This window comes from Heptranchias perlo, unplaced genomic scaffold, assembly GCF_035084215.1.
Source record: "Heptranchias perlo isolate sHepPer1 unplaced genomic scaffold, sHepPer1.hap1 HAP1_SCAFFOLD_56, whole genome shotgun sequence".
In the NCBI taxonomy this organism is placed as follows: domain Eukaryota; kingdom Metazoa; phylum Chordata; class Chondrichthyes; order Hexanchiformes; family Hexanchidae; genus Heptranchias; species Heptranchias perlo.
The window spans coordinates 227522-250695 of NW_027139581.1; the positions used below are offsets into that span (position 1 = coordinate 227522).

The following is a 23174-nucleotide window of genomic DNA, read 5'->3' on the forward strand; positions in this document are numbered from 1 at the left end:
GGATGAGGTCCTGCAAGGTGAATTTAAGGAGTTAGGAGATAAATTAAAAAGCAGGACCTCAAAGGTAGTGATCTCAGGATTACTACCAGTGCCACTTGCTGGTGAGTACAGGAACAGGAGAATAGACAGGATGAATGCGTGGCTGCAGGGATGGTGTAGGAGGGAGGGATTTAGATTCCTGGGACATTGGGACCGGTTCTGGGGAAGGTGGGACCTGTACAAGCGTGTCGGGTTACACCCGAGCAGGACCGGGACCAATGTCCTCGCGAGGGTGTTTGCTAGTGCTGTTGGGGAAGGTTTAAACTGGAGTGGCAGGGGGATGGGAACCTGAGCGGGGAGTCAGAAGAGAGTAAAGTTGAGAGCAGCAAGAGAGGGGAAGACCCAGGGGAAATTTACAATACAAGTAGTAGTTCAAGAACAAGTGAAAGGGAAAAGCGTAGAGCAGCAGAAAGAAAGTGTACTTTAGGCACGACAGATAAAGTGAAAACTAGAAGGCGTAAGGTGATTAACCCAGCATCAAAGCTGAAGGTCAGGCTAGGGTGTGTGGCCCAACTCAAGAGTTCTATATACAAATGCACGGAGTATAAGGAATAAATTAAATGAACTACAGGTTCAAATTCAAATTGGAGGGTATGACATGATAGCTATTACTGAGACATGGCTGCAGGATGGTCAGGATTGGGAATTAAATATACCGGGTTATAAGGTCTACAGGAGAGATAGGGAAAATGGAAGAGGGGGAGGAGTAGCCTTAATGATTAGAGATGAAATCACTTCAATGATAAAGGGGGATATAACGAGAGGTAAGCAGCCAACAGAGACCTTATGGGTTGAACTGAGAAATAGGAAATCTGTTAATGATCAGTGAGTTAATGATCTGCTGATGATCAGTGGAAAACGTTTAAAGAAACATTTAACGTGATACAGAACCGGTTTATACCCCTGAGGGGCAAGAACTCTATTTGCCAAAAAAAACAGCCATGGACAACTAAAGAGGTAAGGGACAGTATAAGATGTAAGGAAAGGGCATACAAAAAGGCAAAAAAATGGCACAGATCCTGGCGAATGGGAAAGATACAAAGATCAACAAAGGGTCACAAAACAGATAGTAAGAGCTACAAAAAGAGATTATGAAAAGAAACTCGCAAGGGATATCAAAACCAATACGAAGAACCTTTATAGTTACATTAGGAAAAAGAGGGTGGTCAGGAGCAGTGTTGGCCCCTTAAAAACTGAAAGTGGGGATACTGTCATTGACAATGGGGAAATGGCGGACATGTTGAACAATTACTTTGCGTCAGTATTTACAGTAGAAAAAGAGGATAGCATGCCGGAAATCCCAAGAAAACTAACATTGAATCGGGGACAGGGACTCGATAAAATTAACATCAGTAAAGCAACAGTAATGAAGAAAATAATAGCACTAAAGAGTGACAAATCCCCAGTACCAGATGGTTTCCATCCCAGGGTTTTAAAGGAAGTAGGTGAGCACATTGTGGATGCCCTAACTATAATCTTTCAAAGTTCCATAGATTCAGGAACTGTCCCTCTAGATTGGAAAATTGCACGTCACTCCACTTTTTAAGAAAGGAGAGAGAGGGAAACCGAGGAATTATAGACCAGTTAGCCTGACATCTGTTGTGGGGAAAATGCTGGAGTCTATAATTAAGGATAGGGTGACTGAACACCTCGAGAATTTTCAGTTAATCAGAGAGAGCCAGCATGGATTTGTGAAAGGTAGGTCGTGCCTGACAAACCTGATTGAATTTTTTGAAGAGGTGACTAAAGTAGTGGACTGGGGAATGTCAATGGATGTTATTTATATGGACTTCCAGCAGGCATTTGATAAGGTCCCACATAAGAGACTGTTAGCTAAGATAGAAGCCCATGGAATCGAGGGAAAAGTACGGACTTGGTTAGGAAGTTGGCTGAGCGAAAGGCGACAGAGAGTAGGGATAATGGGAAGGTACTCCCATTGGCAGGATGTGACTAGTGGAGTCCCGCAGGGATCTGTCTTGGGGCCTCAATTATTCACAATATTTATCAACGACTTAGATGAAGGCATAGAAAGTCTCATATCTAAGTTTGCCGATGACACAAAGATTGGTGGCATTGTAAGCAGTGTAGATGAAAACATAAAATTACAAAGCGATATTGATAGATTAGGTGAATGGGCAAAACTGTGGCAAATGGAATTCAATGTGGACAAATGTGAGGTCATCCACTTTGGATCAAAAAAGGATAGAACAGGGTACTTTCTAAATGGTAAAAAGTGAAAAACAGTGGATGTCCAAAGGGACTTAGGGGTTCAGGTACATAGATCATTGAAGTGTCATGAACAGGTGCAGAAAATAATCAAGAAGGCAAATGGAATGTTGGCCTTTATATCGAGAGGACTATAGTACAAGGGGGCAGAAGTTATGCTGCAGCTATACAAAACCCTGGTTCGACTGCACCTTGAGTACTGTGAGCAGTTCTGGGCACCGCACCTTCGGAAGGACATATTGGCCTTGGAGGGAGTGCAGCGTAGGTTTACTAGAATGATACCCGGACTTCAAGGGTTAAGTTACGAGGAGAGATTACACAAATTGGGGTTGTATTCTCTCGAGTTTCGAAGGTTAAGGGGTGATGTGATCGAAGTTTATAAGATATTATGGGTAACAGATAGGGTGGATAGAGAGAAACTATTTCCACTGGTTGGGGATTTTAGGAGTAGGGGGCACAGTCTAAAAATTAGAGCCAGACCTTTCAGGAGCGAGATTAGAAAACATTTCTACACACAAAGGGTTGTAGAAGTTTGGAACTCTCTTCTGCAAACGGCAATTGATACTAGCTCAATTGCTAAATTTAAATCTGAGATAGATAGCTTTTTGGCAACTAAAGGTATTAAGGGATATGGGCCAAAGGCAGGTATATGGAGTTAGATCACAGATCAGCCATGATCTTATCAAATGGCGGAGCAGGCACGAGGGGCTGAATGGCCTACTCCTGTTCCGATGTTCCTATGCAGATTTTGGTTTTTCCCACCTGAGTGTTTAGCATCACCTGACTGGAGCTCAGAAAGGACAATCTGGGGGGAGGATCGTCCGGTGGGAACAGAACTTCAGCCCGGACACAGTCTTTCAGGGCCACACTGAGAGGGGCAAACGGCACTTTGGGATTTCTCCTCTCCCTTCACTGACAGCAGAGTCGCCGTGTCGGTTAATCTTGAGGCGTGTAAGAAATGTGTCCCAGACGCTCTCTTCCATGGTTCAGAGCTCCAGGCACGGAACAGAAGGCTCCTTTACAACTGTGTTTAGATCAGGAAGAACAACGGGGAATGCTGGAAACATGCTGTCAAATTAGAGATTGGGGTAAAACTGGGATCTGTTCCTGACTGAAAGGGAAAGGGCAGGTTTAAGTTTCCAGTCTAAAACTGACTGGGAATTATTCGACAAAGATTGAACCTGTTTGTGTTACAGTCCTGAGTCTATTATTTTAAGGCAGCTGTTAACTCATTTAAAATAAACCTGTTCAAAATAAATGGGTTAAAGTCTGCATTAAAATAGCAGAGGGAGGAGTTCACAGGAGCCTGTTAACGGCTGGTACAATTATCCACCAGTCATTTGATCTCCAGATAAAGAAGGAGCTGCAGTGTGTTTCCAGATTCCCTGTTTTATTGATGTGAGCGGGTTAGACACCATTAACCCAGTTCGGATCAAGATGTTTACAGGGGTTTACAGGAGACCGGGAACAAATATCACTCACAATTGAGGGAGAAAAAATCAGCCATTAGAGAAGCTGAGAGATCTTTGTGTTTAAAGAGATGGGACGGGTGCTCTGTGAGCCCCTTGCCTGGATCTTCAACAGCTCAATAGAGTCAGGGATTGTTCCCTGAGATTGGAAGGTAACTCACGGAGTTCCCATTCTCAAAAAAGGGGACATATCAGAGCCAGGAAACGACAGGCCCGTCAGTGTGACCTCGACCATAGGGAAGATTCTTGAAGAGATCCGAAGAGATTCTGTTTTTGATCACGGGGAAAGAGAAGGGGCCGTGAGAGACACTCAACATGGCTTCCAGACAAGAAGGTCGCGTCTTACAAATTTGTATGAGTTTTTTGAAGAAGTTGCTGGGTCAGTGGATGAGGATAATCCGGTTCACATTGTCTGTCTCAGGGGTGTTTTTTGAAGAAGTTGCTGGGTCAGTGGATGAGGATAATCCGGTTCACATTGTCGATCTCAGGGGTGTTTTTTGAGGAAGTTGCTGGGTCAGTGGATGAGGATAATCCGGTTCACATTGTCTATCTCAGGGGTGTTTTTTGAAGAAGTTGCTGGGTCAGTGGATGAGGATAATCCGGTTCACATTGTCGATCTCAGGGGTGTTTTTTGAAGAAGTTGCTGGGTCAGTGGATGAGGATAATCCGGTTCATATTGTCTATCTCAGGGGTGTTTTTTGAAGAAGTTGCTGGGTCAGTGGATGAGGATAATCCGGTTCACATTGTCTATCTCAGGGGTGTTTCTTGAGGAAGTTGCTGGGTCAGTGGATGAGGATAATCCGGTTCACATTGTCTATCTCAGGGGTGTTTTTTGAAGAAGTTGCTGGGTCAGTGGATGAGGATAATCCGGTTCACATTGTCGATCTCAGGGGTGTTTTTTGAAGAAGTTGCTGGGTCAGTGGATGAGGATAATCCGGTTCACATTGTCTATCTCAGGGGTGTTTTTTGAAGAAGTTGCTGGGTCAGTGGATGAGGATAATCCGGTTCACATTGTCTATCTCAGGGGTGTTTCTTGAAGAAGTTGCTGGGTCAGTGGATGAGGATAATCCGGTTCACATTGTCTATCTCAGGGGGTCAAACTCATTTTCGATGGTGGGCCTGATCCGATCTCCTGACACTTGGCCTGGGCCACATTCAGCAAAACTTATTAAACTAGAAATAGATCAAGATGAACGATATCGGTCCTCACAGCACACAGAAAGAATGAGGCCTCGAAGTTTCTCTGAGAATGACAGGCCTGAACTCGAGGTGGAAAACACAGTTGGAAACATTGATCAATTGAACCAGACTGGGCGGGGCCTGAGGTGCGAGTTGGTGAAGGAAAAGTGGCGACCGGTGAACTTCGCTCCCTGTCTGAGGGCCCGGGCACTCGGGTTTCTGTATAATTTATTGATTGATTTTGTTTAATGTTTATTGTCCCTCCGGCCCCAATCTCGATGCGATGACGAAATTTCTGTTCACCGATTCGGACCTTCAATGGCGGAGTGTTTACCCAGAATCCCCCGCGGCCCAGAAAGTGCCCTATCAGTGACTACAGGAGCCCAGTGCGCAGGCGCGGGAATGGGCGGTGCTCTGAGCATGCGCGGTGCGAGTGGTGGAGACGGACCGAGGCGGAACAGGCGGGTCGGGATCCGGTCGGAGACGGTGGGCGCGGGGGAGGAATTGGACCCGTGGGTGGGCAGGGAAGCTTCATAAACACCCGGTGTAGGCCTCAGGCACCGAATAAGAGCCCACAGGCCCCGTGTTTACACCGCGGTGACAGGCCCGACCGGCGGCCGCCCGGGTGAGCGGGTAACTGGCCGCCATCTTGGTCAAAGAAGGAAGGGGTCACGGCGCATGCGCGGCCATCTTTGCCGAGAACCGTGTGGGCGGGGCTTCAGGGTCCCTGTGACTGGGAACAAAGAGTGGGCGGGGCTTCAGGGTCCCAGTGACGGGGAACAAAGAGTGGGCGGGGCTTCAGGGTCCCAGTGACGGGGAACAAAGAGTGGGCGGGGCTTCAGGGTCCCAGTGACTGTGAACAAAGAGTGGGCGGGGCTTCAGGGTCCCAGTGACTGTGAACAAAGAGTGGGCGGGGCTTCAGGGTCCCAGTGACTGTGAACAAAGAGTGGGCGGGGCTTCCGAGTCCCAGTGACCGGGAACAAAGAGTGGGCGGGGCTTCAGGGTCCCAGTGACCAGGAACAAAGAGTGGGCGGGGCTTCCGAGTCCCAGTGACCGGGAACAAAGAGTGGGCGGGGCTTCAGGGTCCCAGTGACCAGGAACAAAGGGTGGGCGGGGCTTCAGGGTCCCAGTGACGGTGAACAAAGAGTGGGCGGGGCTTCAGGGTCCCAGTGACTGTGAACAAAGAGTGGGCGGGGCTTCAGGGTCCCAGTGACTGTGAACAAAGAGTGGGCGGGGCTTCAGGGTCCCAGTGACGGTGAACAAAGAGTGGGCGGGGCTTCAGGGTCCCAGTGACGGTGAACAAAGAGTGGGCGGGGCTTCAGGGTCCCAGTGACTGTGAACAAAGAGTGGGCGGGGCTTCAGGGTCCCAGTGACTGTGAACAAAGAGTGGGCGGGGCTTCAGGGTCCCAGTGACTGGGAACAAAGAGTGGGCGGGGCTTCAGGGTCCCAGTGACTGGGAACAAAGAGTGGGCGGGGCTTCAGGTTCCCTGTGACTGGGAACAAAGAGTGGGCGGGGCTTCAGGGTCCCTGTGACTGTGAACAAAGAGTGGGCGGGGCTTCAGGGTCCCAGTGACTGTGAACAAAGAGTGGGCGGGGCTTCAGGGTCCCTGTGACTGTGAACAAAGAGTGGGCGGGGCTTCAGGGTCCCAGTGACTGGGAACAAAGAGTGGGCAGGGCTTCAGGGTCCCAGTGACTGGGAACAGAGTGGGCGGGGCTTCAGGGTCCCAGTGACTGGGAACAAAGAGTGGGCGGGGCTTCAGGGTCCCTGTGACTGGGAACAAAGAGTGGGCGGGGCTTCAGGGTCCCTGCGACTGGGAACAAAGAGTGGGCGGGGCTTCAGGGTCCCAGTGACTGTGAACAAAGAGTGGGCGGGGCTTCAGGGTCCCAGTGACGGTGAACAAAGAGTGGGCGGGGCTTCAGGGTCCCAGTGACCGGGAACAAAGAGTGGGCGGGGCTTCAGGGTCCCAGTGACTGGGAACAAAGAGTGGGCGGGGCTTCAGGGTCCCAGTGACGGTGAACAAAGAGTGGGCGGGGCTTCAGGGTCCCTGTGACGGTGAACAAAGAGTGGGCGGGGCTTCAGGGTCCCTGTGACGGTGAACAAAGAGTGGGCGGGGCTTCAGGGTCCCTGTGACACTGAACAAAGAGTGGGCGGGGCTTCAGGGTCCCTGTGACGGTGAACAAAGAGTGGGCGGGGCTTCAGGGTCCCAGTGACTGTGAACAAAGAGTGGGCGGGGCTTCAGGGTCCCAGTGACTGTGAACAAAGAGTGGGCGGGGCTTCAGGGTCCCAGTGACTGTGAACAAAGAGTGGGCGGGGCTTCAGGGTCCCTGTGACTGTGAACAAAGAGTGGGCGGGGCTTCAGGGTCCCTGTGACTGTGAACAAAGAGTGGGCGGGGCTTCAGGGTCCCTGTGACGGTGAACAAAGAGTGGGTGGGGCTTCAGGGTCCCTGTGACGGTGAACAAAGAGTGGGCGGGGCTTCAGGGTCCCTGTGACGGTGAACAAAGAGTGGGCGGGGCTTCAGGGTCCCAGTGACTGTGAACAAAGAGTGGGCGGGGCTTCAGGGTCCCTGTGCCTCATTTATTTTCCTCTCACTCTGCTCCCAGGGGGTGGAGAACTGAACCCGACCAGAGTAGAGGGAGGGAGGAAACTGGGAGTGGAGGGAAGAAATGATGGAGATGGTGCGATGGGTTTGGATTTCAGCACAGGGAGGAGGGAGAGTGTGTGGGACGGGGATTTACAGTCTGGGGGAATGAGCGGGAAGAATGTTCCATCGAAACGAGAATTGTCTGTTCTGAATTTCTATCCTGTATTTACAGTGATGACTTTTGTAAACTCCTTTTACAGGGTATTAGAAGGGGAGGATTTGCAGACGGGAAACTCAAACCAAACATCATATCAAGATCTAACAGAGTCACTCGATTCATCAGGACCTGAATATCATCAGCCTTTGAATGTGGAAGGAGAAATGTTTATCTGTTCTGTCTGTGGGAAAAGATTTCAAACATCAGTGTGACTGGAAAATCACCGAGACACACACACCCGAGTGAGAGTGTTCCAGTGCACTGAGTGTGGAAAGAGCTTTAACCAGTTGCACAGCCTGAAAAAACATCGCACCATTCACAGCGGGGAGAAACCGTCCACGTGTTCTGTGTGTGGACGAGGCTTCAACTGATCGTCCAACCTGGAGACACAAGGACACCCGGACCATGGAGAAACCGTGGAAATGTGGGGACTGTGGGAAGGGATTCAATTACCCGTCCCAGCTGGAAACTCATCGACGCAGTCACACTGGGGAGAGGCCGTTCACTTGCTCAGTGTGTGGGAAGGGATTCATTAAATCATCCCACCTGCTGAAACACGGGCGAGTTCATACTGGGGAAAGGCCGTTCACCTGCACAGTGTGTGGGAAGGGATTCACTGAGTCTTCCAACCTGCTGAAACACCGGCGAGTTCATTCTGGGGAAAGGCCGTTCACCTGCTCCGTGTGTGGGAAGGGATTCACTCGGTCATCCCACCTGCTGACACACCAGCGAGTTCATACTGGGGAGAGGCCGTTCACCTGCTCCGTGTGTGGGAAAGGATTCACTCAGTCATCCAGCCTCATTGAACACCAACTTGTTCACACTGATAAGAGACCGTTTAAATGTTCTGACTGTGGGAAGAGCTTCAAGGGAACAAGGGAACTGCTGAAACATGAACGAGTTCACACTGGGGAGAGGCCGTTCACCTGCTCAGTGTGTGGGAAGGGATTCACTCAGACATCCACTCTGCTGACACACCAGCGAATTCACACTGGGGAGAGGCCGTTCACCTGCTTCGTGTGTGGGAAGGGATTCACTCGTTCATCCCACCTGCTGAGACACCAACGTACTCACACTGGGGAGAGGCCGTTCCCCTGCTCCGTGTGTGGGAAGGGATTCACTCGTTCATCCCACCTGCTGACACACCAGCGAGTTCACCTGTGATGCAGGGGTTGCATTCTGCTGTTAATCACATCCAGGACTGAACCATGTTCATTCTGACAGTTGGGGTTTGTTTCTGATGTTAATAACGCCTATAACTGGGCTGGAGTTTAATATTCTGGATATATGTACTCCAGAGGGGCTCTGACCGAGGCTCTGTGGAACTGAAGCATAACTTCCTCCCCTTTGTATTCCAGCCCTCGAAATAAAGGCCAACATTTTATTAGTCTTTGTGATTACTTTTTGTATCTGGGCATTAGCTTTTCGTGATTTGTGTGCACAGACACCCAAATCCCTTTGCTCCTCCACAGTTCCCAGTCTCTCACTTTAAGAAAATACTCCAATGTTTCCTTCTTGTATCCAAAGTGCATGATCTCACACTTCCCCACACTGAACTCCATCTGCCACAGTTTTGTCCACTCACAAAATCTGTCCCTTTGTAACTTCCTGCTCCCATCCACACAACTTACTGTGTCTCCTAACTTAGTGTCATCTGCAAACTTGGATATGAAACTCTCTCTTCCTTCATCCAAGTTATTGATAAATATGGTGAAAAGCTGAGACCCCAGTCCAGATCCCTGGGGAACACCACTTGTCACATCCCACCAATCAAAGAACGTTCCCTTTATCCCCACTCTCTGTCTCCCACCTCCCAACACAAGTCACAGGGTCACTTTCAATTTTGTGCACTTTTATTTTTGCGAATAATCTCTTTTGCTGAACCCTATCAAATGCCTTCTGGAAATCCACACAATGTCCATCGACATTCCCTGTCCAGCCTGTTAGTGACCTCAAAAAACTCATCGAGATTAGTCAGACATGACCCACCCTTCACAAATCCACACCGACTCTCTTTGATCAGCTCAGACTTGTTCGAGTCCTCAATCATTCTGTCTCTGGTGACAGATTCCAGTAACTTCCCAACTCCTGACGTTAAACTGACAGATCTGTCGTTTCCTTTTCTCTCTCTTCCTCCTTTCTTAAATATTGGAGTGATATTTTCATATCCAAAGGCACAATTCCCGAGTCCAGAGAGCTTTGTGAAACTATGTCTAATGTTTCTGTAATTTCCCCACCTGTTTCATTTAATACCCTGAGGGAAAACCATCAGGTCCTGGAGATTTCATTCTTTCTTTGGGAACAGATAAATAAATAACTGCAGAGATAATTGATTCATATTTTAATATTAAACATTGATTATCAGATGGGTTTCATTTGTATTCTTTTAGTTACTTTTTATTGCTCACTTTAGTATAATTCACCTGTTTCTTTCTTTTATTGAATCAGTTTTTATTAATTTCCTTTTTTATTACTCACTTCTTTCACACAAACCTCAGATTCCCCAGTCTAAGTTCCCTCGGTTAACTCGAGGTTTTCACCACCACCACTGTAACTGGAAGATCAACTTCAGGTAACTACTGGGGAGATCACATGACGGGGCACCGGGGAGATCATAAGAGATCGGAGCAGGAGTCGGCCATTCGGCCCCTCGAGCCTGCTCCGCCATTCAATGAGATCATGGCTGATCTGATTTTTACCTCAACTCCACTTTCCTGCCCTTTCCCCATATCCTTTGACTCCCTTGCTGATCAACAATTTGTCTAACTCAGCCTTGAATGTATTCAATGACTCAGCCTCCACAGCTTTTTGGGGTAAAGAATTCCAAAGAATCACGACCCTGTGGGAGAAGAAATTCCTCCTCATTTCTGTCTTAAACGGGCGAACCCTGATTCTGAGACTATGCCCCCTCGTTTAAGATTCCCCCTGAGGGGTAACATTCTCTCAGCATCGACCCGATCGAGTCCCCTCAGAATCTTGTATGTTTCAATAAGATCTCCTCTCATTTTTCTAAACTGCAATGAGTATAGACCCAACCTGTTCAATCTTTCCTCATAAGACAACCCTTCCATACCCGGGATCAACCTCGTGAACCTTCTCTGAACTGCCTCCAATGCAAGTATGTCCTTCCTTAAATAAGGGCACCAGAACTGTCCGCAGTACTCCAGGTGTGGTCTCACCAGCACCCTGTACAGTTGTAGCATGACTTCCCTGCTTTTATACTCCATCCCCCTCGAAATAAAGGCCAATATTCTGTTTGCATGCTGCACCTGTATGTTGACTTTTTGTGTTTCATGTACGAGGACACCCAGATCCCTCTGTACCGCAGCATTCTGTAGTATTTCTCCATTCAAATAATATTTTCCTTTTTTTTCCTCCCAAAGTGGACGACTTCACATTTTCCCACATTATATTCCATCTGCCAAATTTTTGCCCATTCACTTAACCTGTCAATATCCCTTTGCAGACACTTTGTGTCCTCATTGCAACTTGCTTTTCCACCTATCTTTGTATCATCAGCAAATTTGGCCACAAGACACTCTGTTCCTTCATCCAAGTCATTGATATATATTGTAAATAGTTGAGGCCCCAGCACTGAGCCCTGCGGCACCCCACTAGTTACAGATTGTCATTTTGAAAATGACCCTTTTATCCTGACTCTTTGTTTTCTGTTAATTAGCCAATCCTCTATCCATGCCAGTATATTACCCCCAACACCATGAGCTCTTATCTTGTGCAGTAACCTTTTATGTGGCACCTTATCGAATGCCTTTTGGAAATCCAAATATACTGCATCCATTGGTTCCCCTTTATCCACCCTGCTCGTTACATCCTCAAAGAACTCTAATAAATTTGTCAGGCACGATTTCCCTTTCATAAAACCATGTTGACTCTCCTTGATTGTATTATGAGTCTCCAAATGTCCTGCTACTACTTCCTCAATAATAGTTTCTAGCATTTTCCCCAATGACAAATGTTAGGCTAACTGGTCTCTCGTTACCTGCTCTCTGCCTCACTCTCTTCTTGAATAGGGGTGTTACGTTTGCGGTTTTCCAATCCGCTGGGACCTTTCCAGAATCTAGTGAATTCTGGAAGATTACAACCAATGCATCCACTATCTCTGTAGCCACTTCCTTTAAGACCCTTGGATGCAAGCCATCAGGTCCAGGGGACTTGTCAGCCTTTGGACCCATTAGTTTACCTTGTACTTTTTCTCCAACCGGTCTCCCTCCGGTGTGACTGTGCCAGTGTGTGAGTAAATGGGATGATTGAGTGAATCCCTTTCCACACAGAGATGGTGAACGGATTCTCCCCATTACGAAGATTCTGGTGTGGCAGTGGGTGAGATGATCGAGTGAATCCATTCCCACACTCAGCTGGTGAACGGCCTCTCCCCGTGTGACTGGGTCGATGAGTTTCCAGCAACTGAATCCCTTCCCACAGTCCCCACATTTACACTGTTGATTCCTGGCACGTCTGTGTTTGTGTCTCACGGGCTGGACGATTGCCTGAAAGGATGTTCACACACAGAACACGTGTACAGTTCCTCACCGCTGTGATTGGTGATTTTTCCTTCCACATCCAAAGGCCGATGATATTCAGGTCCTGATGAATCGAGTGACTGTCAGACCTTGACGTGATGTTTGGTTTGAGTTTCCCATCTGCAAATCCTCCCCTTCTAATATCCTGTAAAAGGAGTTTACCAAAGTTCCTACTTTAATTACAGGATAGAATTTCAGAACAGACAATTCTAGTTTCTTGTCTCCAGTTTCAAATTCTAGTATCAAATTTTATTTGATTTCACTCCTGTGAAGCACCTTGGGATGTTTTACTTCGTTAAATGCTTTGTATAAATACAAGTTGTTGGTGTTTCTGTCGAATATTCTGTCACCTCCGAAGCTGTAAATTCCCCATTCAACACACTCTCTCTCTCTCCTCCCCCCATCCTTACTCTCTAAAATCAACATTCATTACACCATCTGTGATTTTGTTTAAGAAAGTAAGGAATAGGAGCAGGAGTTGGCCATTCGGCCCCTCGAGCCTGCTCCGCCATTCAGTAAGATCATGGCTGATCTTCGACCTCAACTCCACTTTCCCGCCCGATCCCCATATCCCTTGATTCCTCGAGAGTCCAAAAATCTATCAATCTCAAACTTGAATACACTCAACGACTGAGCATCCACAGTCCTCTGGGGTAGAGAATTCCAAAGATTCACAACCCTTTGAGTGAAGAAATTCTTCCTCGTCTCGGTCCTAAATGGCCGATCCCTTATCTGGAGACTATGAATTCTAGTTCTGGACTCTCCAGACTGGGGAAACAACCTCTCAGCATCTACCCTGTCAAGCCCTCTAAGAATTTTATACATTTCAATGAGATCACCTCTCATTCTTCTAAACTCCAGAGAATATAGGCCCATTCTACTCAATCTCTCCTCATAGGACAACCCTCTCATCCCAGGAATCAATCCAGTGAACCTTTGTTGCACCCCCTCAAAGACAAGTATATCCTTCCTTGGATAGGGAGACCAAAACTGTACACAGTACTCCAGGTGAGGTCTCACCACAGCCCTATTTAATGCAGCAAGACCTCCTTACTCTTATACTCCAACCCCTTTGTAATAAAGGCGAATATACCATTTGCCTTCCTAATTGCTTGCTGTACCTGCATGTTAACTTGCTGTGATTCGTGTTTCAGGCACCCAAATCCCTCTGAATACCAACAGTTCTTAGTCTCTCACTTTAAAAAAATTAACCTGTATTTCTATTCTTTCTACCAAAGTGGATAATTTCACATTTCCCCACATTATACCCCATCTGCCACCTTCTTGCCCACTCACTTATCCTGTCTATATCCCTTTGCAGCCTCTTTGTGTCCTCCTCACAGCTTACTTTCCCACCTAGCTTTGAATCATCAGCAAACTTGGATACATTACACTCGGTCCCCTCATCTAAGTTATTGATATAGATTGTAAATAGCTGAGGCCCAAGCACCGATCCTTGCGATACCCCACTCGTTACAGCCTGCCAACCTGAAAATGACCCTTTTATCCTTACCCTCTGTTTTCTGTCCAGGAACCAATCCTCGATCCATGCAAATATATTACCCCCAATCACATGAGCCCTAACCTTATGTAACAACCTCTTATGTGGCACCTCATGGAATGCTTATTGAAAATTAAAATATTCTATATCCACTGGTTCCCCTTTATCATCCCTGCTAGTTGCATCCTCAAAAAAACTCGAGTGGTCAAACACGATTCCCCTTTCGTAAAACTGTACTGACTCTGCCTAATCATGTTATGATTTTCTAAATGCACTGTTACTACGTCCTTAATAATAGATTCTAGCATTTTCCCCACTACTGATGTCAGGCTAACTGGCCTGTCATTCCCTGTTTGCTCTCTCCCACCTTTCTTGAATAGTGGGGTTACATTTGCTACCTTCCAATCCATGGGGATCATTTTAGAATCTAGGGAATTCTGGAAGATCATAACCAATTCACCCACTATCTCTGCAGCCATCTCTTTGAAAACCCTAGGACGTAGGCCATTAGGTCCAGGGGATTTGACGGCTTTTAGTCCCATTAATTTCTCCAGTACTTTTTCTTTACAAATTTTAATTACTTTAAGTTCCTCACTCTCATTAGACCCTTGGTTCCCCACTATTTCCAGTATGTTTTTTGTGTCTTCTACTGTGAAGACAGATACAAAATATTTGTTTAACATCTCTGCCATTTCCTTATTCCCCATCATAATTTCTCCTGTCTCAGCCTCGAAGGGACCCACTTTTACTTTTGCTAATCTCTTCCTTTTTACATCCTTGTAGAAGCTCTTACAATCTGTCTTTATATTTCTTGCTAGTTTAAACGCAGATTCTATTTTCTCCCTCTATCAATTTCTTGGTCATCCTTTGCTGGTTTCTAAAGCCCTCCCAATACTCAGGCTTACAACTCTTTTTGGTAACATTGAAAGCCTCTTCTTTTAATCTAATACTGTCCTTAACTTCTCTAGTTCGCCACGGAAGGATCACTTTGCACACAGAGTTTTTATTCCTCAAGGGATATTTGTTGAGAATTATGAATTATTTCTTTAAATGTTCACCATTGCTAATCTACCGTCATATCTGTTAATCTAATTTCCCAATCTACCTTAGCCGACTCGCCCCTCATACCTACGGAGTTGGCTTTGTTTAAATTTAACACCATAGTTTCGGAATTAACGACATCACTCTCAAACTCAATATGAAATTCTATCATATTATGATCACTGTTCCCCAGAGGATCCTTAATTATAAGATTATTAATTAACCCTGTCCCATTACACAATACTAGATCTAAAATAACCTGTTCCCTCGTTGGTTCCTCGACATATTGTTCTGGAAAACTGTCTCGAATAAATTCCATGAGCTCGTCCTCCAAACTACTTTTACCAATTTCCTCTGCCCGGTCTGTATGAAGATTAAAGTCCCCACGATTATTGTATTACCCTTGTTACAAGCTCCTCTAATTTCCTGATTTATACTCTGTCCAACACTATAACTTCTGTTAGGGGGCCTGTAAACTACTCCCTCCAGTGTTTTCTGCCCCTTGTTATTTCTTAGCTCCACCCAGACTGATTCCACATCCTGATTTTCTGAGCTAAGATCCTTTCTCATTACTGTCTTTACTTCATCCTTTATTATCGGGGCTACGCCCTCTCCCCCCACCCCCTCTCCCCACCCCCTTCTCCCTCCCCTTCACCGCTCCTTTTCCAATTTGCCGATCTTTTCTAAAAGTCAAGTGCCCTGGAATATTTAGTTCCCAACCTTGGTCACCCTGTAACCACGTCTCAGTGATGGCGACGAGATCAAACCCATTTCTCTCTATTTGTGCCATTAATTCATCGATCTTGTTCCGAATGTTTCGTGCATTCAGATAAAGTGCCTTTAATTTTAACTTTTTACTCTTTTCCCTGATGTGACTTTAGTCACTAATACCCTATTACCTTTGTTAAACTCTCTGTCCCTTCCTGACACACTCTGCTGGTTTTTACACAAATCGCTACTCTGCTCTACAGCCTTGACTTTTCTCTTTAGATTATAAATTTACCCTTACCTGAACCCTCCCCCCTATCTACCGCCCAGTTATTCGATTCGCCAGGACACTGGTCCCAGCCTGGTTCATGTGGAGCCTGTCCCAATGGAACAGCTCCCTCTTTCCCCAGTACTGGTGCCAGTGCCCCATGAATCGAAACCCCTGTCTCCCACACCACCCTTTCAGTCACCCATTTAACCGTCTAATCTGTCCCAATGCCAATTTGCATGTGGCTCAGGCAGTAATCCAGAGATTATTACCTTTGAGGTTCTGCTTTTTAATTAGGACCCGAGCTCTTCAAACTCCCTCAGCAGAACCTCATTCCTAGTTCTACCAATGTCGTTGGTTCCTACGTGGATCACAACAACTGGATCCTCCCCCTCCTGCATCAAGTTCTTCTCCAGCCCTCGGGACTCCCGGTAGCAGCTGCAGAGAACAGTATCTATTCCAGTATTACAGAACAGAAGGAGGCCATTAAGCCCATCGTTCCTGTGCCAGCTCTGTGAAAGAGCTCTCCAATTAGTGCCACTCCCCCGCTCATTCCAAATAGCCCTGCAAATCTTCCCCCTTCAAGTATTTATCCAATTCCCATTGAAAGTTATTACAAATTGAATCTGCATCCACCACCATTTCAGGCAGTGCATTCCAGATCACAACAACTCTGGGCATTAAAATATTCTCCTCATCTCCCCTCAGCTTCTTTTGCCAATTATCTTAAATCTGTGTCCTCTGGTTACTGACCCTCCTGGCAGTGGAACAGTTTCTCCTTATTTACTCCATCAAAACCCCTCAAAATTTTCAACACCTACATTAAATCTCCCCTTATTCTTCTCTGAAGAACAATCCCAGGTTCTCCAGACTCCACATAACTGAAGTCCATCATCCCTGGTACCATTCTGAGTGGACAAACAAAGCTGATTTATTTGACATTTATCCAGAATATTAATAACCCCGAGGACTGGGCTGGAGTTTAACATCAGAAACAAACCCCAACTGTCAGAATGAACATGGTTCAGTCCTGGATGTGATTAACAGCAGCAATAACAGCAGAATCCAACCCCTGCAGTCACAGGTGAACTCGCTGGTGTCTCAGAACATTTTAAACAGCCTCTCCAGTGTGAATACGTTGGTGTCTCTGCAGATTCCTTTTGCTTTTAAATCTTTTCTCACAGTTAGAACATTTAAAGGGTCCTTGATCAGTGTGAACAAGTCGGTGCACAGTGAGGTGGGATGAACGAGTGAATCCCTTCCCACACACGGAGCAGGTGAACGGTCTCTCCCCAATGTGAACTCGCTGGTGTGCCAGGAGATCCTTTGTGCTTTTAAAGGTCTTCTCACAGTCAGAACATTTAAAAGGTCTCTTATCAGTGTGAACAAGTTGGTGATAAGTGAGGTGGGATGAACGAGTGAATCCCTTCCCACACACGGAGCAGGTGAACGGTCTCTCCCCGGTGTGAATGCGTTGGTGATAAGTGAGGTGGGATGAAACAGTGAATCTCTTCCCACACATGGAGCAGGTGAACGGTCTCTCCTCGGTGTGAACTCGCTGGTGTGTCAGCAGGCTGGATAAACAAGTGAAACCCTTCTCACACATGGAGCAGGTGAACGGCCTCTCCTCGGTGTGAACTCGCTGGTGTGTCAGCAGGTTGGATGAACAAGTGAATCCCTTCCCACACACGGAGCAGTTGAACGGCCTCTCCCCGGTGTGACTGCGTCGATGAGTTTCCAGGTGAGACGGGTAATTGAATCCCTTCCCACAGTCCCCACATTTCCACGGTTTCTCCGTGGTCTGGGTGTCCTTGTGTCTCTCCAGGTTGGACGATCAGTTGAAGCCTCGTCCACACACACAACACGTGGACGGTTTCTCCCCGCTGTGAACGGTGCGATGTTTTTTCAGGCTGTGTAACTGGTTAAAGCTCTTTCCACACTCAGAGCACTGGAACACTCTCACTCGGGTGTGTGTCTCAGTGATTTTCCAGTCACACTGAAGTTTGAAGTCTTTTCCCACAGAAAGAACAGACAAACATTTCTCCTTCCACATTCAAAGGCCGATGATGAATCGAGTGACTCGGTCAGATCTTGACGTGATGTTTGGTTTGAGTTTCCCGTCTGCAAATCCTCCCCTTCTAATCCCCTGTAAAAGGAGTTTACAAAAGTCCTCACTGTAAATACAGGATAGAAATTCAGAACAGACAATTCTCGTTTCGATGGAACATTCTTCCCGCTCATTCCCCCAGACTGTAAATCCCCGTCCCACACACTCTCCCTCCTCCCTGTGCTGAAATCCAAACCCATCGCATCATCTCCAACATTATTCCTTCCACCTGAGTTTATCCTCCTCTCCTGAAGGTGCTGACTCTGACTGGGTTCAGTTCTACACTCACTGGATCCCCTCTCTCTCCTCTCCTGAAGGTGCTGACACTGACTGGGTTCAGTTCTGCCCTCACTGGTTCCCCTCCATTGAAGGTGCTGACTCTGACTGGGTTCAGTTCCACACTCACTGGTTCCCCTCTCTCTCTCCTGAAGGTGTTGACTCTGACTGGGTTCAGTTCCACACTCACTGGTTCCCCTCTCTCTCTCCTGAAGGTGTTGACTCTGACTGGGTTCAGTTCGACACTCACTGGTTCCCCTCTCTCTCCTCCCCTGAAGGTGCTGACTCTGACTGGGTTCAGTTCCACACTCACTGGTTCCCCTCTCTCTCTCCTGAAGGTGCTGACTCTGACTGGGTTCAGTTCCACACTCACTGGTTCCCCTCTCTCTCTCCTGAAGGTGTTGACTCTGACTGGGTTCAGTTCGACACTCACTGGTTCCCCTCTCTCTCCTCCCCTGAAGGTGCTGACTCTGACTGGGTTCAGTTCTACACTCACTGGTTCCTCTCCCTCCCCTGAAGGTGCTGACTCTGACTGGGTTCAGTTCGACACTCACTGGTTCCCCTCTCTCTCCTCCCCTGAAGTTACTGACTCTGTCTGTGTGGATGTGCTCTCTCCCCCTCTGTCCAACACTCTATCCCTCCCTTTATGCTGTCCATCTGCAACATCTCCCAATTTTGGTCACGGGCTCTCCTTGACACATCTCCATTTCTCCCTCTTACACAAACGCTCACGAACACATCCCGATTTCTCTTTGAATGAGACGCTCTCTGACCTGTTACCATTTCCACTTCCTTTACAGACGTTCCCTGATCCATCATCATTCGGGTCTGGTTTTGGCAGTGGGGGGGGGGACAGGGGGGAGAAGAGATAATGTTCACTGTTTTATATTGGGGTCTGGGGGGGATAATGTTCACTGTTTTATATTGGGGTCTGGGGGGTGATAATGTTCACTGTTTTATATTGGGGTCTGGGGGGATAATGTTCACTGTTTTATATTGGGGTCTGGGGGGTGATAATGTTCACTGTTTTATATTGGGGTCTGGGGGGGATAATGTTCACTGTTTTATATTGGGGTCTGGGGGGATAATGTTCACTGTTTTATATTGGGGTCTGGGGGGATAATGTTCACTGTTTTATATTGGGGTCTGGGGGGGATAATGTTCACTGTTTTATATTGGGGTCTGGGGGGGATAATGTTCACTGTTTTATATTGGGGTCTGGGGGGATAATGTTCACTGTTTTATATTGGGGTCTGGGGGGGATAATGTTCACTGTTTTATATTGGAGTCTGGGGGGATAATGTTCACTGTTTTGTATTGGGGTCTGGGGGGATAATGTTCACTGTTTTGTATTGGGGTCTGGGGGGATAATGTTCACTGTTTTATATTGGGGTCTGGGGGGATAATGTTCACTGTTTTATATTGGGGTCTGGGGGGGATAATGTTCACTGTTTTATATTGGGGTCTGGGGGGGATAATGTTCACTGTTTTATATTGGGGTCTGGGGGGGATAATGTTCACTGTTTTATATTGGGGTCTGGGGGTGATAATGTTCACTGTTTTATATTGGGGTCTGGGGGATAATGTTCACTGTTTTATATTGGGGTCTGGGGGGGATAATGTTCACTGTTTTATATTGGGGTCTGGGGGGCACTCGGTGTTCACTGAAGTCTGCGTCTCCTGCGCCTGCTCAGCTCACACTGTCCAACAATGGGCCTCTCCCACCCCTCAGCTCTCACTGTCCAACAATGGGCCTCTCCCACCCCTCAGCTCACACTGTCCAACAATGAGCCTCTCCCACCCCTCAGCTCACACTGTCCAACAATGGGCCTCTCCCACCCCTCAGCTCACACTGTCCAACAATGGGCCTCTCCCACCCCTCAGCTCACACTGTCCAACAATGGGCCTCTCCCTCCCGTCAGCTCACACTGTCCAACAATGGGCCTCTCCCACCCCTCAGCTCACACTGTCCAACAATGGGCCTCTCCCACCCCTCAGCTCACACTGTCCAACAATGGGCCTCTCCCTCCCCTCAGCTCACACTGTCCAACAATGGGCCTCTCCCACCCCTCAGCTCACACTGTCCAACAATGGGCCTCTCCCACCCCTCAGCTCACACTGTCCAACAATGGGCCTCTCCCACCCCTCAGCTCACACTGTCCGACAATGGGCCTCTCCCACCCCTCAGCTCACACTGTCCAACAATGGGCCTCCCCCACCCCTCAGCTCACACTGTCCAACAATGGGCCTCACCCACCTCTCTCTGTGGCTTTAAACAGATGGAACCCTGTGAGGTGGAGCAAACATTTCAACATTTGTTCGTAAAATGGATGAATTTAGGACAGACAGCAGGGATTATTTGAGGAAATAACACAGTGTGGTGATAAAGGGAATGCAGTGGGTGTTGTGTGGATGGATTGTCTAAAGGTGTTTGAGAAGGTGCCGCACAGGAGGCTTGTTGATAAAATTAAGGCTCACGGAATTGAAGGGAGTGGGGCAGCGTGGACAGGAAGTTGGGGAAAGGGCAGAAAACAGAGAGTCGTGGATAATGGATATTGTTCAGACTGGAGGGATGTAAACAGTGGTGTCCCCCAGGGTCAGTGTTGGGACCATTGCTCTTCTCAATGCAGGGAAATGATCTGGGCTCGGGAACATAGGGCACAAGATGAAAATCTCCAGATAATTCAAATACCACCAAGATAGGGAGTGTGGGGAACTGTGAAGAGAACTGGAAGTGACTTCAGTGTCACGGACACTGGATAATAAATTGGACAGATGGATGGCAGATGAAATTTAATGCAGAGAAATGTGAAGTGAAACATTCTGGAAAGAAGAATAGGGAAAGGAAAAGAGAGAGGCTCCGTTGATGAAGTTGTACAGAATCTCTATCCCAGATTTTAATAAATAGGGGTGAATAGTGTTAATCATTGGTCATTGATTGCTGTGCACTGTCCCAAACACTCCCAGGGCAGGTACAGCACGGGTTAGACACAGAGTAAAGCTCCCTCTGCACTGTCCCAAACACTCCCAGGGCAGGTACAGCACGGGTTAGATACAGAGTAAAGCTCCCTCTACACTGTCCCATCAAACACTCCCAGGGCAGGTGCAGCACGGGTTAGATACAGAGTAAAGCTCCCTCTACACTGTCTCATCAAACACTCCCGGGGCAGGTACAGCACGGGTTAGATACAGAGTAAAGCTCCCTCTACACTGTCTCATCAAACACTCCCAGGGCAGGTACAGCACGGGTTAGGTACAGAGTAAAGCTCCCTCTACACTGTCTCATCAAACACTCCCGGGGCAGGTACAGCACGGGTTAGATACAGAGTAAAGCTCCCTCTACACTGTCCCATCAAACACTCCCAGGGCAGGTTCAGCACGGGTTAGATACAGAGTAAAGCTCCCTCTACACTGTCCCATCAAACACTCCCGGGGCAGGTACAGCTCGGGTTAGATACAGAGTAAAGCTCCCTCTACACTGTCTCATCAAACACTCCCGGGGCAGGTACAGCACGGGTTAGATACAGAGTAAAGCTCCCCCTACACTGTCTCATCAAACACTCCCAGGGCAGGTACAGCACGGGTTAGATACAGAGTAAAGCTCCCTCTACACTGTCCCATCAAACACTCCCGGGGCAGGTACAGCACGGGTTAGATACAGAGTAAAGCTCCCTCTGCACTGTCCCATCAAACACTCCCGGGGCAGGTACAGCACGGGTTAGATACAGAGTAAAGCTCCCTCCACACTGTCCCATCAAACACTCCCGGGGCAGGTACAGCACGGGTTAGATACAGAGTAAAGCTCCCTCTGCACTGTCCCATCAAACACTCCCGGGGCAGGTACAGCACGGGTTAGATACAGAGTAAAGCTCCCTCTACACTGTCCCATCAAACACTCCCAGGGCAGGTACAGCACGGGTTAGATACAGAGTAAAGCTCCCTCTGCACTGTCCCATCAAACACTCCCAGGGCAGGTACAGCACGGGTTAGATACAGAGTAAAGCTCCCTCTGCACTGTCCCATCAAACACTCCCAGGGCAGGTACAGCACGGGTTAGATACAGAGTAAAGCTCCCTCTACACTGTCCCATCAAACACTCCCGGGGCAGGTACAGCACGGGTTAGATACAGAGTAAAGCTCCCTCTGCACTGTCCCATCAAACACTCCCGGGGCAGGTACAGCACGGGTTAGATACAGAGTAAAGCTCCCTCCACACTGTCCCATCAAACACTCCCGGGGCAGGTACAGCACGGGTTAGATACAGAGTAAAGCTCCCTCTGCACTGTCCCATCAAACACTCCCGGGGCAGGTACAGCACGGGTTAGATACAGAGTAAAGCTCCCTCTACACTGTCCCATCAAACACTCCCAGGGCAGGTACAGCACGGGTTAGATACAGAGTAAAGCTCCCTCTGCACTGTCCCATCAAACACTCCCGGGGCAGGTACAGGGTTAGATACAGAGTAAAGCTCCCTCTACACTGTCCCATCAAACACTCCTGGTGCAGGTACAGCACGGGTTGAGATTCTGAGTGAAATATCCTGAACCCCGCCCACACTGTTCCTGTACCAAGATGGCCGCGCATGCGCAGTGACGCTCCCTCCTCCTGCACCAAGATGGCGGCCGGTTACCCCGGTAACCCGGGCCTGTTCCCCGGGAGAAGTCCCGCAGTTGCCGCCCGGCTGCTCACACTCGGGACCAGAGGATCCGACTCGGGTCCTGCGGCCTCGCTCCATGTTTATAAGCCGTGGGGCGCGGCCTCCGCCCGGTTTCTCAGTGTCCTGTCCCCGGCCACCCGCCTACCTGCTCCCGACCCTCCGACTCCGTCTGGCGAACGCGCAGAGCTTCTCCCGCGCCTGCGCGTTGTGCTCCTGGTGACGTCAGAGCCTAGGCCCCGCCCTCACCCACTGGCCCCGCCCCCTCATGGAGCTGCTCCCTCGCGCGAGGCCCCGCTGGTTTTGGGCGGAATGAGACCGCGCGCTGTTCCTCCTCCCACTGCCTGTGGGAATGGGGCAGATAT

The 23174-nt window shown here is 48.2% G+C and overlaps 2 protein-coding genes and 1 pseudogene across 2 annotated transcripts in view; 1 reads left to right on the top strand and 2 right to left on the bottom strand.

The window, feature by feature from the left end:
- LOC137315784 (zinc finger protein 132-like) overlaps positions 1-23174 on the bottom strand; it is a 272791-nt gene that overhangs the window by 207852 nt on the left and 41765 nt on the right. The gene's annotated exons all lie outside the window — the stretch shown is intronic.
- LOC137315794 (zinc finger protein 850-like) overlaps positions 5342-23174 on the top strand; it is a 135136-nt gene continuing 117303 nt past the window's right edge. Inside the window, exons 1-3 of the mRNA XM_067980280.1 lie at positions 5342-5399; positions 7757-8865; position 20656. Of these exons, the coding sequence (XP_067836381.1) occupies positions 8119-8865; position 20656 (748 nt within the window). The 5' untranslated portion in view covers positions 5342-5399; positions 7757-8118. The remainder of the gene's footprint in view (positions 5400-7756; positions 8866-20655; positions 20657-23174) is intronic.
- LOC137315786 (zinc finger protein 235-like) lies at positions 15459-23034 on the bottom strand (annotated as a pseudogene).